General features: G+C 37.8%; 1 protein-coding gene across 1 annotated transcript in view; it reads left to right on the top strand.

Moving 5' to 3' along the window:
* LOC109035098 (uncharacterized) overlaps positions 1–11,101 on the top strand; it is a 32,758-nt gene extending 21,657 nt beyond the window's left edge. The window contains exon 3 of the mRNA XM_019048582.2: positions 10,741–11,101. Coding sequence (XP_018904127.2) covers positions 10,741–11,098 — 358 coding nt within the window. The 3' untranslated portion in view covers positions 11,099–11,101. The remainder of the gene's footprint in view (positions 1–10,740) is intronic.
* Positions 11,102–14,515: the final 3,414 nt, after the last annotated feature.

Raw genomic sequence — 14,515 nt, 5'->3', positions numbered from 1 at the left:
CATTTTAAGGAATTTGCTTCGCTTCATGGAACATTTTCACTGAAATTTGCACGAAAATCCGCACAACCGTTTTCATGTAAAAAATTCAATTGCCCAATTAAATTTGGCACTAGCTGATGCGGCTTGGTTCCTTTCTGTTTAACGCGGTCCAATGGAAAGTGTATAGCGTGACTTTCCGCCATAACAAGAGTTTTAAACCTGGTATTGTGGTTGAAAGAAATAGGTTGTGTTGGAAAACTCAATTTACCTCAATGAAATTGAAAAACAGATTTTGAAGCAAAAAAAAAAAAAAAAAATTATTTCGCCATGGAGAATCGATCCCTGGAATGTCTGCACTCATTTCTGAATCATACTGTATCCGATAATTTGATTTTAAAAATACGCTATCCGAGACAAAAAAATCAGGAAAACAGATGTGAAATTTCTACGATGCGTTAGAGTGCCTAAATTGAAGCACTATATTTGACGCATGTTTTTCCCACTGAAATTTACACAGAAAATGTGTGTTGGAAAACTCAATTTACCTCAATGAAATTGAAATATAGTTTTTAAAACAAAAAATAATTGTATTTTGCCGTGGAGAATCGATCCCTGGAATATCTGCACTCATTTCTGAATCATACTGTATCCGATAATTTGATTCTGAAAATTCGCTATCCGGGGCAAAAAATTAGGAAAACAAATGTGAAATTTCTACGATGCGTTAGAGTGCCTAAATTGAAGCACTATGTTTGACGCATGTTTTTACCACTGAATTTTACGCAGAAAATATGTGTTGGAAAACTCAATTTACCTCAATGAAATTGAAATATAGTTTTTAAAACAAAAAACAATTTTATTTCGCCGTGGAGAATCGATCCCTGGAATATCTGCACTCATTTCTGAATCATAATGTATCCGATAATTTGATTTTAAAAATACGCTATCCGAGACAAAAAAATCAGGAAAACAGATGTGAAATTTCGACGATGCGTTAGAGTGCCTAAATTGAAGCACTATATTTGACGTATGTTTTTCCCACTGAAATTTACACAGAAAATGTGTGTTGGAAAACTCAATTAACCTCAATGAAATTGAAATATAGTTTTTAAAACAAAAAACAATTTTATTTCGCCATGGAGAATCGATCCCTGGAATATCTGCACTCATTTCTGAATCATACTGTATCCGATAATTTGATTTTAAAAATACGCTATCCGGGGCAAAAAATTAGGAAGACAAATGTGAAATTCCTACGATGCGTTAGAGTGCCTAAATTGAAGCACTATATTTGACGCATGTTTTTACCACTGAATTTTACGCAGAAAATGCCAACCACTCCCAAATAATTACGGAATTAACTCCCGCGTGGGTGTAATAATGTTCCGCAAATGAAGTAATTATCTTCCGGTTTATATTTGATTGTAATTTTCATTGAACACATCAATTCGAAAATGAGCCATCTAATTCTAAGATGAGGGATTTAAAAATAACTAATCTATATAGTTAACTATATGGATCTATATGGATAACTATATATTTCAAGAACTTCAAAGATGTTAAAAAATGGTTATCAAACAACGCATAGGGATGATTGAACGCCGATCTTCAGTTGGATCTATTTCTATCAAACGGAACTATGTGCATTAAGACATGAGCCCTGAGCCCCATAAGAATATGTACATGATAGGGCTCACGTCATAATGCACATAGTTCCGTAGAAACACGTCCAGTTTTAGCTTAATTGTATAATTCTATGAGTTTCATGCGATCTTTAAAACGCTTTAAAGTTCATGTTAGGTGTTCTTGAGATATTACAAATTGACATATTTATGCTAAAAGGAACTATGTGCATAGTGTTTGCGAGAGACATAGTTCCTTTTAGCATAAATACGTCCAAATACATTTGTTACTGCACAGCTTTTCTACAAGAATTCAGAAACGTACAAAGAATGCCAGTCACGTAACGCCGTTCTTTACATTTTCCTCGTTCCTGTAGTAATTCGTGGAGCGAAGAGATGTATAATATTGGGTACCTCATTACTTTTGTCAACTTTGTAAAAAAAAAATATTAGAAAGTTTCTTGAAAAATTCGGAAATGAGTACTCATTTATCACGATTCATAGTTGTACTAATTTTGTTTAGTTTGTCGTTTTCTACATAAGAAAAAGAAGGACGCCTAATTGCGTGGCTGCTCTGGCGTGAAGGGATATCGACGGTGAAACTACCAAACCACGTAGGTATCTCGTTTGCGGTGTTTAAAAATCTACGCTCACATTTGATTTTTTTGAAGTAGACCAAATCAATATCATTCCTTGAAATTTTCACAGAATTTTCTCCGCACGAGGAGGAAAAATCACAGAAATTTTCAAGACTGGACGTTGAGTAGTTTTTCATTTAAAAAATAAAGTATGACAGGAAGTCTGCGACATCGCAAACCGAGATACGTGGTTTGGTAGTTTCACCATCGATATCTGGATTTTCACTTGAGCCCTGTTTTCGATATAACTCTATGCTTCCTTTGCGGTATATCGATAGATCTGCCATTTAAACCTATGGAAATGGATCGATAAACAGGGTGTTTGCAGCGAACGCCTTGATAATCGATTCTTTATCATAGCTTTAAATGGGGAAATATCGATAGTCGATACTGGGGCGCATGCGGAAATCGAAATATGTCTTTACGCCTGAGAAGCGACAAGTGGGCACACTTTGGCCCCGGCGCTTGCGGTTTATGAGAAAATAAGTTATTGCAGAAATACAATCAACAAATAAATAATATGCTTTATTTACAACTTACCTGTACAATGAGTTACATATACAATATTCTTTGAACCATAAACCCCAATTGACTTAGTCTAAATACTCAGCTCAATGGTTTATGAGGCACCTTGACTCAATATTTCAGTAAAAGTATCTTCACACTGAGCGAATCCCCTGCAAAATCAGGAAAGGTCTCAACAGTGAAGACTCTTACTTCATTTTTACCTTTCAAAAACTTTTTCAATATGGTTTTAACAGAAAATTCCGCATTCTAGAAACACTTTCTAATAAGATAATCTACAGAAAGTCGATTATTTCATCTGCGCTGAGAAATATGCTGTGCTTGTCTGGCATAACGCGGTAGGTATGATTCGACTCCGCAAAAATTAACAGCCTCGTATCTCGGTTTGCAACGTTACAATCTTCCTATCATACTCAGAGGGAATAGAATAGACGTAATAGAGATAAAAGCTCGCTTATACTCGTTGAATGCTCGCTTATGCTCTATGCGAGCATTCCCCTCTAAAGTAAGATAAATGACGTTGGGTTGGAGAGCTAATGATACAATCCACGGAAAAAATTATATTGCTAATTTAACAATTTTGTAGTCTATGAAAAGTATCCGACACGTTTCATTGTAGATTTTACAATAAAAAATGCTAATTTAACCACCCTCGTGGTTAAATTATCTTCCCACTGTTGTAATTTGTACATTTGTAATATGTCGGGCATATTTTTTAACAATTTAATTGTCAAATCAGCAATCCATTTTTTTCTGTGTAACTTGTGTCCAACCACTTTGTTCTTCATGAATCGTTCCTACACGTACTGCAAAACGTGACAATTTTACCTACCGCGGTATGTCCGAAGCACAACACTGGAAAAAAAAGCACATTGGATCTAGAGTCCAGACTCATGAAAACATTGACAAGAAAAAGGACTCTTGATTCAATCAGATTTAAGCTTAAATCAAAAGGAATACCGCTCAAATTAAGAGGCTTGGTTCTTGATTTAAGCTTAAATCTGATTGAATCAAGAGTATTTTTTCTTGTCAATGTTTTCATGAGTCTGGACCCTAGATCCAATGTGTTTTTTTTCCAGCGCAACCGCTGTGCTTCGGACATACCGCGATAGGTAAAATTAGGTGCGATAAAATTAGGATAGGTGCGTTGTGCCAAACGCACTATTTTCGGCATAATTTTGCCATTGCCTCTGTGTTATTGTCAGCATGGCACACATCTTCCGTAGGTATCTTCCTCGTAGCCGTACAAACACGGGCAAGGGTGAACAGGTGGTGACCTTCGACGCCTGAATGACGAGTAATAACCAGGCTCATGGTAGTCCTCGTGATAGTATTCCGAGTCGCCACAATCCCGAAAGTCATCCCAGTGATAGTCGATCACTGTAGCCTGACACACAGTCGTTAGGATCAGTAATGCGAGGAGAACTCGGTAACGCATGGTGATGCTTGCAGCGAGATCTGGTGTTGGAGTCAGGGACCACTAGCGACTCCTAACAGGGGACCAATCGTGTGCGTTGAATTAGTTATCGGCTTACGATTCTCCTACCTGGAAAACATAGTAAAAATACAATGAACGTGGAGAACGTACTTTTTAGTCGTACGTTGTTTCATGCGCATGCTTTCAACAAAGCTTTTTTTCGGAGCAAAGAATACTTTTATAACTTTCAACTTTAAACAGCCACAACTCCATTTCTGTTACGGACTTTTTTTTTATCCCGTTACGTTCTTAGGAAACCCCACTTTGCTCCCCGTACTACGTGAATTTTATGGTTCTGCGGCCACATTTCGCCGTAATTTTTTTACAAAGATGGTTCTTGAGCAGGGACCGAGAAAACCTAATTGGCGCCGAGAACTTGCAACTCATTGACACCTCGGCCAAATAGAATACCTCGTGAGAAATCATGACGTAAGAACAAAATTAGTCGATTAATTAAGGATTGTTACTCGATCGAACGCGAATTGCTCGCCCCGACCCCTGCGGCGGTTCGGCGTGTGTAACTGGTTGTCGATTACGTGCCTGATTTTCGGTTTCTGTTTTTCGGTTCCAGTCTTCTATTTCATTATGATGGTATTCGTTGTTTATTCACGGTTATTAATATCCACTGAGTAATTCTCCGATTAACGGTTTTAAAATAAAAACTACAACAAAAAAATGCGATACACCTAGTACCTGAACTACTGATGAGAAGGGAAAAAAAGGCTCCATTACTTAAAGAGAAAATATCAGAGAGGATAATTAAATGGGTAATTATATGTTGCAAATAAAAAGTGAATCAAGCATTTTGTCAAATGTCTGGGAAAATATTCTCACTTAAATTGAGATTCTGATTCTTTTCCTAATTTTAGAAGAAACGATTCATTGCTCGTGTAAGAAAAAATTCTCCTTAAAAATATGCATACAATAGGATTTAGCCCACAAACGAACGTTTATCTTGAATTATTCAGCATGTCATTAAATAAAAAAATTTCAAGATTTTAAAATTTAAATGTAAAAGAAGCATTTGAAGAGAGAAACAAAGGGAGTTCGTAGATTTGATGATCATCGTATTATCTAACGTCACCATGTAAAATTAATGCAATTTGTTTAGTTTTAGTTTTAAGCCACGTAGGTAGATACAAAGAAATACTTGTAGTAGTTACGTTACATTTAAATATAATTCCTTAAAAAAAAAAAAAAAAAAAAAAAAAAAAAAAATTGATGAGCTATGTCTCCCAAAATTTTGACATTTCGTGATCGTGAGCTCCTCGCCATATTACTCACAAAATTTCGTCAACTTTCAAAATTTGACTCACAATGCGAATTTATTTGAATGTGACGATGCTCTACCATAGCTTTAAATGGGTGGGGGATTTCGATAGTTAATCATTTACGCGTCGCCATCGAATAATACGTAAGTTTTACGCAAATCGTATGTCACGGGAAGAACTGCAAACATTCGTGACAGGCTCAAAGTGATCGGTACGTGATTTCCATTGGCAGATTCTACTTTCAACATTATCTCTCAAATGTAATGGATCCATTACTTTTCTGATAAAAGTGTTTCGGAATTTTGTCTCGAGACATTTAAAAATCGTGTTTCACATCTACCTCCAAATTCTGAAAGTTAGTTGATTGGCCCACTTTTATTATTGGTCTTAAAAGTTTCAAGACTGTAATCAAACCATTTTTACTTTCAATTCACTTTTTATTTTATTTCCCCGGGGAGAAAATTCAAGACAGTGGATCCTTGCAAATCTCATACTTTAGACTTTCTAGGGAAAATTAAACTGGGGCAGAAATATCCATAGAGAAAAAAAAGGAGGTGTTTGCATTTCGGGATTCTTGGATTTTTTTGATGATTTGATGACGTAGGTCGGTACAGCGACGTCTCCTTCGCGCTAAACGTCGCTGTGCCGACCTACGTCATCAAATCAGCAAAAAATTCCAAGATGCCCGAAACGCAAACACCTCCTTTTTTTTCTCTATGAGAAATATCGATGGTGAACTGCATTAATACGTTTCTCGGTTTGTGGCATTGCAGACTTCCTGTCATTTTTTGTTCTCGGAAAACTACTGAACGTCATTTTTCTGAAATTTCATTATCTTTATAAAGAATATTCTGTGAATACTTTAAGTCGTGATGTTGGTTTGATCTCATCTTAAAAAATAGAATGGCGGCAGAGATTTTGAAACATCGCAACCAAGATACGCATCTTTGCAGTTTCACCGTCGACATACTGAGAACCGTGCATTTTTTACCTAACTGTGAAATTTCCTAATAATCAAGAAATGATCATAACTGGATTTTGATTGACTTTTAAATCAGCCACCAACGGTTCAATGACGAACCGTTCATAATTTCTATTATGTGGTGGTGAACTAAAAAAAATTACCTATAAAATTAGATACATATCCACAAAAAACAAGCCATTTTTCCTTTTTACATTTATTTGAGCTCATGTGTAGGACTTCAAATTGCATTTCATTCTTTCGGTTTATACATATTAATATGAGAAATTCCCACGAAAAACGACAGCATTTGTGTTTATCTTCCAGCACTCTTTCCAATGTTATTTTCTAAACCCAAGTAGCATTCCTCAACGGAAAAATCGCTATATATTGCGATTTTATCGGCGATAAAATCGCCAGGATCATTAAAATCTGAGCGATTATCCTCGATCTCATCGCGATAAAATCGCGCTTTTATCGTCCGACAATTTATCTAGATATTTTCGAAATAAAAATCGCGATAAATGGCGATTTAATCTCGACTTTATCGACAAAAATTGATTACGATTTTATCGAACCAAAAATTGCGATTTGTAGCGACTAAATTGCTATCTATCGCGATTTTTAATGCGATAATATTTCGATACATTGCCACCGATATAATCGCGATAACCAACCGACAAAATCGCTATTTATCGCGATCACTGCTACTTGGGAATGCCGCTTGGTCATGAACTTGGTTTTTTGCAATTATCACAACCAGCCAGAGAAAGTCCATTCTTGGATACATTTTTGAAATCGTTGCACTCGGAAATAAAAAAATTTCAAGTAAGATCCAACGTCCCACTGTTTTAAGCAAAGGGTGGAGGGAGGGCAATATACCAAAAAAAAGTGAATATCCAAAATTATGCGAAAAACTTACCGATAAGGGAAGGAACATGTGGGTGATATTCTCGATGTCCCGACACTTCACTCTGCAATTTGCTAAAGACGTGGTTTGAAATCACTTCAATTCTTGGGCTTGATGACTGACTTATAACTTCCAAAACTAGAGTGAATCAGTCTGATATTGTCCGCAAAAAATTGCCAGTCCACTCAATGATGAATCGAAGACGACCGTAATCTTCCTAATCAAGGACAAAGAGGGTGGGCGCCAGGTTATAAATCTCGATCGACGGTACCCAGGAAGCTGATCTGCGAAGCGCCACCAGGTAATCCGGTCCTTGGAGATGTTTATAGTGCATTAATGTACGTAGACATTACGTTGCTCTGACTCACCGAGAGGGTTTATCTCCGTTTTTACGTGAGTCATGGGAAGCATGGAGTTGTATGGACTAGAGGGCTCAACCCTAACCGAAGTTCATTCGTTAGAGCGACAACAATAGAATTCCTCAACTAACGCGTGGTTCCCCACGTAAGTAACATCCCTGAACTCTTTATTTATTCTACGTTTTTTGAGGCTAAAAAATAGCACAGCAATTAGTAATACACTGGAAAAAAACACATTGGATCTAGAGTCCAGACTCTCAAAAACATCGAAAAGAAAAAATGCTCTTGATTCAATTGGATTTTTGATTAAATCAAGAACCAAGCCTCTTAATTTGAGCGAATTTTCTTTTAATTTAAGCTTAAATCTGATCGAATCAAGAGTATTTTTTCTTGTCAATGTTTTCAAGAGTCTGGACTCTAGATCCAATGTGCTTTTTTTCCAGTATAGTAACAAACATTTTAATGCCAAGAAAACTTCGAGACCTCGCAGATTGTACCGAGGGGAATTTTGCATGCTTATATCCAGTCCATTTTCGACCGATTGACTTGCGAAATACAAATAATGTTGCCAATTTACCCAGAGGAGGCTTTTCGGCTTTTTGCAATATTTAGAAATTTGCGAGCATCTAATAAATCAATTTAATCAGGCGACACTGATGCAAGTGCTTGATACCTCAACCTCTTACGCAGTTATTACTGCATTATGAAACACATTAGGGACAGTTTTCTCACGTAAAAACGTCTTTTGTTGTTGACACGAATCATAAACTGATCAAGATTTGGTATCCCCTTTAAAGAAAATTACCTGAATTAAGATTAAAATCCGTGAGTTTGCCGTCAATGTAGCACCGATTGAAAAAAACTTGCAATTAAACGGTAAAATCATTGCTACTATATCGGAGTGCTGTGTATGTTGCCTATCTCCCGATTGAAGGAACGTTTCTTATTGACTTTTGTCGGCATAAAATTGAAATAAGTTGTCTAACGTTCTATACGTTTTCTGCCAGGAGGGGGGAGGGGGGGGGGCAAATCCAGAACCCTCTTAGGCAACCTATCATCCGTCATACTTTGCAAATGCCCATACCAGACGATCTAGTTCATGAAAATCGCGTCATTATCTCTGGGAAAATATACTCGCAAGTCAAAATTCTCTTCCGGTTTTGTGACCCATTCTTACCCTACTTGGTATTCCGTCCCCATAGAACTCATTTTATTTATGTCATCCAGTGGCGCACAGTGGATCGAGTCAATTAGAGAGATCGGACTTGAAATTGTTGACAAAAACTGCAAATTTTGATATTAATTTCGTCACATTTCAAGTTCAAGGGGTGCTCCTAGTAGAAAATTCCACGAGCAAACCAACAGTATCACTTTCAGAACCTCAAAGTTTTATATAAACGGAGTTATAAGCGTATTTAAAGTTTCCAAATTTTGTCCGACCTCTCCAATTGACTCGGTCCACTGTGAGGCGTGGCGTGGTTTGCGATTTATCGACTGATCTGCCATTTCAACCAACAGAAAAGGATCGATAAAAGGAGTGTTCGCAACGAACACTTCTATAATCGATTTTTCACATGTTTCAAATGGGGAAATATCGATGATTGATCATATATAAACTGCTTTGCTGGAATTTTTCCACGAAGAAAATCTTTGGAAAAAAGTTTATTGTAATCAGAGTCCAGAATCTTAAAAAAGACAAGAAAAAATACGCTTGATTCAATCAGATTTTTGCTTGAATTAATTGAGAGCCAAGCCCAGGGTCGGACTGGCTCGCATCTGAGGGCGCAGAAGCTTGGCTGATTAAAGGGGCGTAATGTGATATTTCCTGATGGGGCATCCCCTTCGTGGAGAGGGGCTCAGAAAATTTTGGCAAAGCAGCAAAAGTTTACGCTATTTTCAGGTTCGAAGTTTATTAATCGTACAGAGTAAAAATAATTGTAATTAGCAAATGGGTGGTTTTTATACGAGGATTAAGAATGAACAAGTGGTATGGAATATAAGAAAATAATATGAAGTATGCAAAACGATAATCCGGCTATCGGAACTTGGCTGTTTTGAAAACGCCTTCAAATGCGGCGTGATACCTCATGCATTCCGGAGAGTTAAAATAGTTGTATCATTGCGCCGTAAGAATGTGACGGAAGATTACAATTGAAAAAGCCTTCATGCCCGCTGGCCTTTTCGATTTCCGTTCACATTTTTGCAGTCATGAATTCATAGCTTAAGTGCGCTTCAGCTAGAATTGTATTTAGCAAATGGGTGGTTTTTATAGGAGGATTAAGGTGAGAGGAGATTAAGAGAAGATTGAGGATTTGATTCAATCAGAATATAGCTTAAATCAAGAACCAAGCCTCTTAATTTAAGCGGATTTCGGTTTGATTCATGCAAAAATCCGATTGAATCAATAGTATTGTTCTTGTCGATATTTTCAAGAGTCTGGACTCTAGATCCAATGTGTTTTTTTCCAGTGAACGATTGATTATTCATGATTTTCCGAGGCTCTTCCTTGACTTAATTCTTGGCTTTCGACGTGTGCAAAACCCAGAGACAAGAGACCCTCCACTGGCCTCTTGGCGACAGGTGGAAGCTTTTACTTTCGGGGATTCAACAGTTCCTTATAGACAATTATAAGGGAGCAACTGTCATCACCCTAATTTCGGCTGTTGACCTACCTACATGGTCGATGATGAGCTTCGGGTGACGTCATGAGTCAAACAAGTTTCCTAAACTTCGGCCATTTTTGGCTTGTTTCCAAAACGAAACTGCCAACACGTTGTTAAACATCAACCATGTAGGTAAGTCAACGATAGAATACTGAAGTCCCGAAAGTAAAAGCTTCCACTATGGCCAAGATACTAGTGGAGGGTCTCTTGTCTCTGGCAAAACCTCAATAATCGAGTTTTTGCACGCTTCAAATGAGGAAATATCGATCAATGATCCATCATCGGATGGATCATTGTCGCCTGGTCACTGATACGATCTCTCATCCTGTTGGCAGGTACATCCGGCTGCTGACGGGCGTGCTGGAGTGGCAGAAGGCGCAGGAGGCGTCCATCCAGAACAACAACAACGACGACTCGGTCTGCAACCCGTACCGGAGCTGCTCGGCGCCCTCTCTGGCGGCGCGCCCGGGCAGCAACGGGGTGCGGCGCCCCAAACGGCGCTTCCCGGGCCCGTACTCCATGCCCCCGGCCCCGGGGCCGGGGCCCTGTCCCCGCGAGCCCCCCGCACACCCCTCCGCCCTGAGGAGTCTCTCCGTCCTCACGACCGCCGTCAAGATCGAGGACGAGTCCGGCGCCATCGTCCTGAAGAGTGAGGGGCCCTTCTGGCTCGCCAGGAAGAAGGATGACGTCTGAGCGTATTTCCAACTCTCATCTCCGGGCCGATTCTTGAAATTTATAGATGTCGCAGGCAAATAGAGTCCCTTTATACTGAGAGTCAAGACAATTCGGCTCATGGATGTCACAAACGGGAATAAAGATTACAGAAATGGAGAATTTGCACGCAATTTTTTTATTGCTTCATCTGAAAGTGCCTAATGAGCTGAGTTCGCAATATTTTTCATAATTTTTTTCTGACATGGGAAATTGGAGAAAAATTGATTTAAAAGTGAGAAAATGCGCCGCCTTGTGACGTCATCTGGCGGCATTTCCCATTTAAACACATGTATTTTAGCAGAATCGGTTATTTTGTCATATCTCCTCTAATAATCGCTCAATTTATGAATCAAGGGTATCTTCGTGTTCAGTTCACTCAGAGGATTCCACTTAAACAGGAAATTCATCAAATTTCAGACCCTTGCAAATTCTCCATTGAACGTTTTTCGTAATCTTTGATCGGCCCATTCTCAAATGCCTTTCTCCGTTCCTCCTCTCATTCCGTCTGTTCCTTGCCGAACCCGCAATTCCCTGGTCCATTCCAGATTATAATCTTTGCAATTGGTGAAAATGTAATCTTTATTCCCGTTTGTGACACTGTGGAGGCCTAAAATACGGGGACCAATCAGAAATGGATTCAAATTGTCTTGACTCTCAGTATAAAGGGACTCTATAGTCGCAGGCAAATAATGAAATCAGGCATTTTGTCAAATGCCTAGGCAGATAGCTAAATTTTGATTGCCTACAAAATTTTGCGAATTTATGGTGGAAAGCTCACGAGTTTTCAATATTCGTGGAAAAATATCTCATCAAAACTACAAACTCTTTTTGTCTCTTCCCCTTAAATTGCCCCTCATATTTTTAAATATTGAAATTCTATAAAAATGCTGTATTCTCTGACATGCTGAGAATTTCAAGGTAACTGTCCACTCAGGAGCTAAAAATCGTTTAAAATACTATTTTGTGATGCAAATTTTTACTGGGCATTTTTTCTTACGGGGTCAATTGATTATTTTGTCTAAAATTAGGAAAATAATCAGAATTTTAATCTTAGCTAGAATATTTGACTATTTGCCTCGGCAGTTGACAAAATGCCTGATTTTACTATTTGCCTGCAACATAGACAAAGCAATAGATATCGCAGGCAAATAGTGAAATCAGGCATTTTGTCAAATGCCTATCAGGTAGTCAAATTTTAACTGCCTACAAAATTTTATGAATTATGGCAAAAAACTCACGATTTTTCACTATTTTTGGGGAAATAACTCATCAAACCTACAAACTCTTTTTGTCTCTTCCTCTTCAATTGCCTCTCATGTATTTAATAGTTGAAATTACAAAAATTTTGTATGTTACGACGTGCTTAAAATTTCAAGATCAGTGTCTCTTCGGGAGCTAAAAATTGTTTAAAGTAATATTGTGTGTGTAAATTTTTACTGAGAATTTTTTCATGCAGGAGCAATTATGAATTATGTTGTCTGAAATTAGGAAAATAATCAGACTTTCAATCTAAGTTAGAATATTTGACTATTTTCCTAGGCATTTGACAAAATGCCCGATTTTACTATTTGCCTGCGACATAGACAAAGAAGACAAAAGAGACCTCCGTATCTCTTTTTCAGCGGTGTAATTTTGGAAATGGATCCTTGCAAGGGGTATCAATGATGTTTCACAGCAAAAATTACAAAATACGGAAGAAAAAATTCCATGATTTTGACAATATGAGTTTTTGAGGTAGGTGCGTACCTACCTTATTTACAAAATTGGGAATACAGGTATTTTCTTTCGTAATTTGTAATTTTTGTAGCGATAAATCGATTGTTATCCCTTGCAAGGATGTAAAGTTAAATTGTTAAATTTTACTAATTAGTACTAAAAATTACAAATTAAGAAAGGAAATAGGTATCGTTTACTTCCGGCCATCGGCTGGAAAAGGAATGGTCTTTTTTAGACGAGCAAATAACTTACATAATAATAATATGGAATATGAACAATGGAAAACAACTATGCGAACATTAGGTCATTGCAGAATGAAGATTTTGCAGGAAATTTGTCTTATCCTCGGTGTTGAAAGTGAAAAGCGAAGTTGAAAGTCACAAGGAATAAATACTTCACAGTTTTAAATGTTATCTATGGGGAATTTTTTTTTCGTTTCTCGAATCCTATCATCAAATATGCAGTAACATATGCGTCACTATCCTCATTGTTTGTATACATTTTATTCTATGCCAAAATTCGATCATTCAAATGATGTGCAGAATTTTCTTTGAATATTGTTCCATAGTCTCCGTATATATTTCATAGTGGCCGCGTGCTGAAAGTGATCGGTCAGAATTTCTCCTAAAAAAACGAGAAAACTTAAAAATAATCCAACCACGAGACTGATGAATGCCGATTGTAAATCGTTTAGATCGAAGGCATGTGGTTCCTTCCCGTACATTACCGTGCGCTCTGCAAACCATGCTTCATCAGGGTTAAAACCTTTTAAAATACGTTCGAAATGCCCACTTTCGAGTAATTGAGCCGTAAGCTCACTCCACTTTTCAAAGTAGAAAGAACCCTTCATAAAGATTTCTAACGAAGGATACCTCAATAGACATTCTTCTACCAGATGATAATCGAACGATTCATTTAGTGGGTAATGTTGGATGCGAAGATTATCTTTCGGCACAGATGAGAAAGGTACAAGCACTATAAAAGCATCCGTCTCTGCCATGGAACGTATATTTTTGGCAGAAAGTTCGATCGAATCAGCAAGAGCATTATTAATAATCCAAAGACCACTTTCATTATCAAAAACCGTGGCCTCATCAGATACTCGATACATGTAAAACATCATATTGTCAACCAATTTCGCCTTCAGTCCTTCACTTTGATTTAATTGACCAAAAAGGGTCGTCAATGTGGATTTAGGTGTCCAAAGACTTTGAATGAAAAGATCCGACATTTCCAAAGTTTTCAAAGAGTCAATCTCTGGATACAAAACTCTGTCACTCAGGAGCGTCGTCATACCACTCAAAAACAATGTGGAGATAATTAAAGCAGAGAAACTGAAGATCAAGAAAAGTATTTTCCCGGTAAAGAGACGGCCCAGATGTAATGACGGTGGGTTCCCACAGATGAAATATGCGTAGACAGTTAACAGCGACGAGGAATCTCTGTAATAATCAATCTCTACATCTGAGTAGAGGCAACGGAAAACCTCACTCTGTGAATGCTGGAAACATTTCTGGATGATGCAGAACATGAAGATTGTAACCGCGACAAAACCCCAGACAATCGGTGTGAAACCTTGGAAAATCACCAGACCTTGCGGCATGTAAGCACTGTGTGGAGTGGCAATACATAGAGCGTTGCTATCAGTGCTGATCGAATAATCGTACTTTGAGTAATCAA

This window comes from Bemisia tabaci, chromosome 10 (genome assembly GCF_918797505.1).
Source record: "Bemisia tabaci chromosome 10, PGI_BMITA_v3".
In the NCBI taxonomy this organism is placed as follows: domain Eukaryota; kingdom Metazoa; phylum Arthropoda; class Insecta; order Hemiptera; family Aleyrodidae; genus Bemisia; species Bemisia tabaci.
The sequence above is the reverse complement of the archived record's forward strand: the minus strand, read 5'-3'. Positions and strand labels throughout refer to the sequence as shown.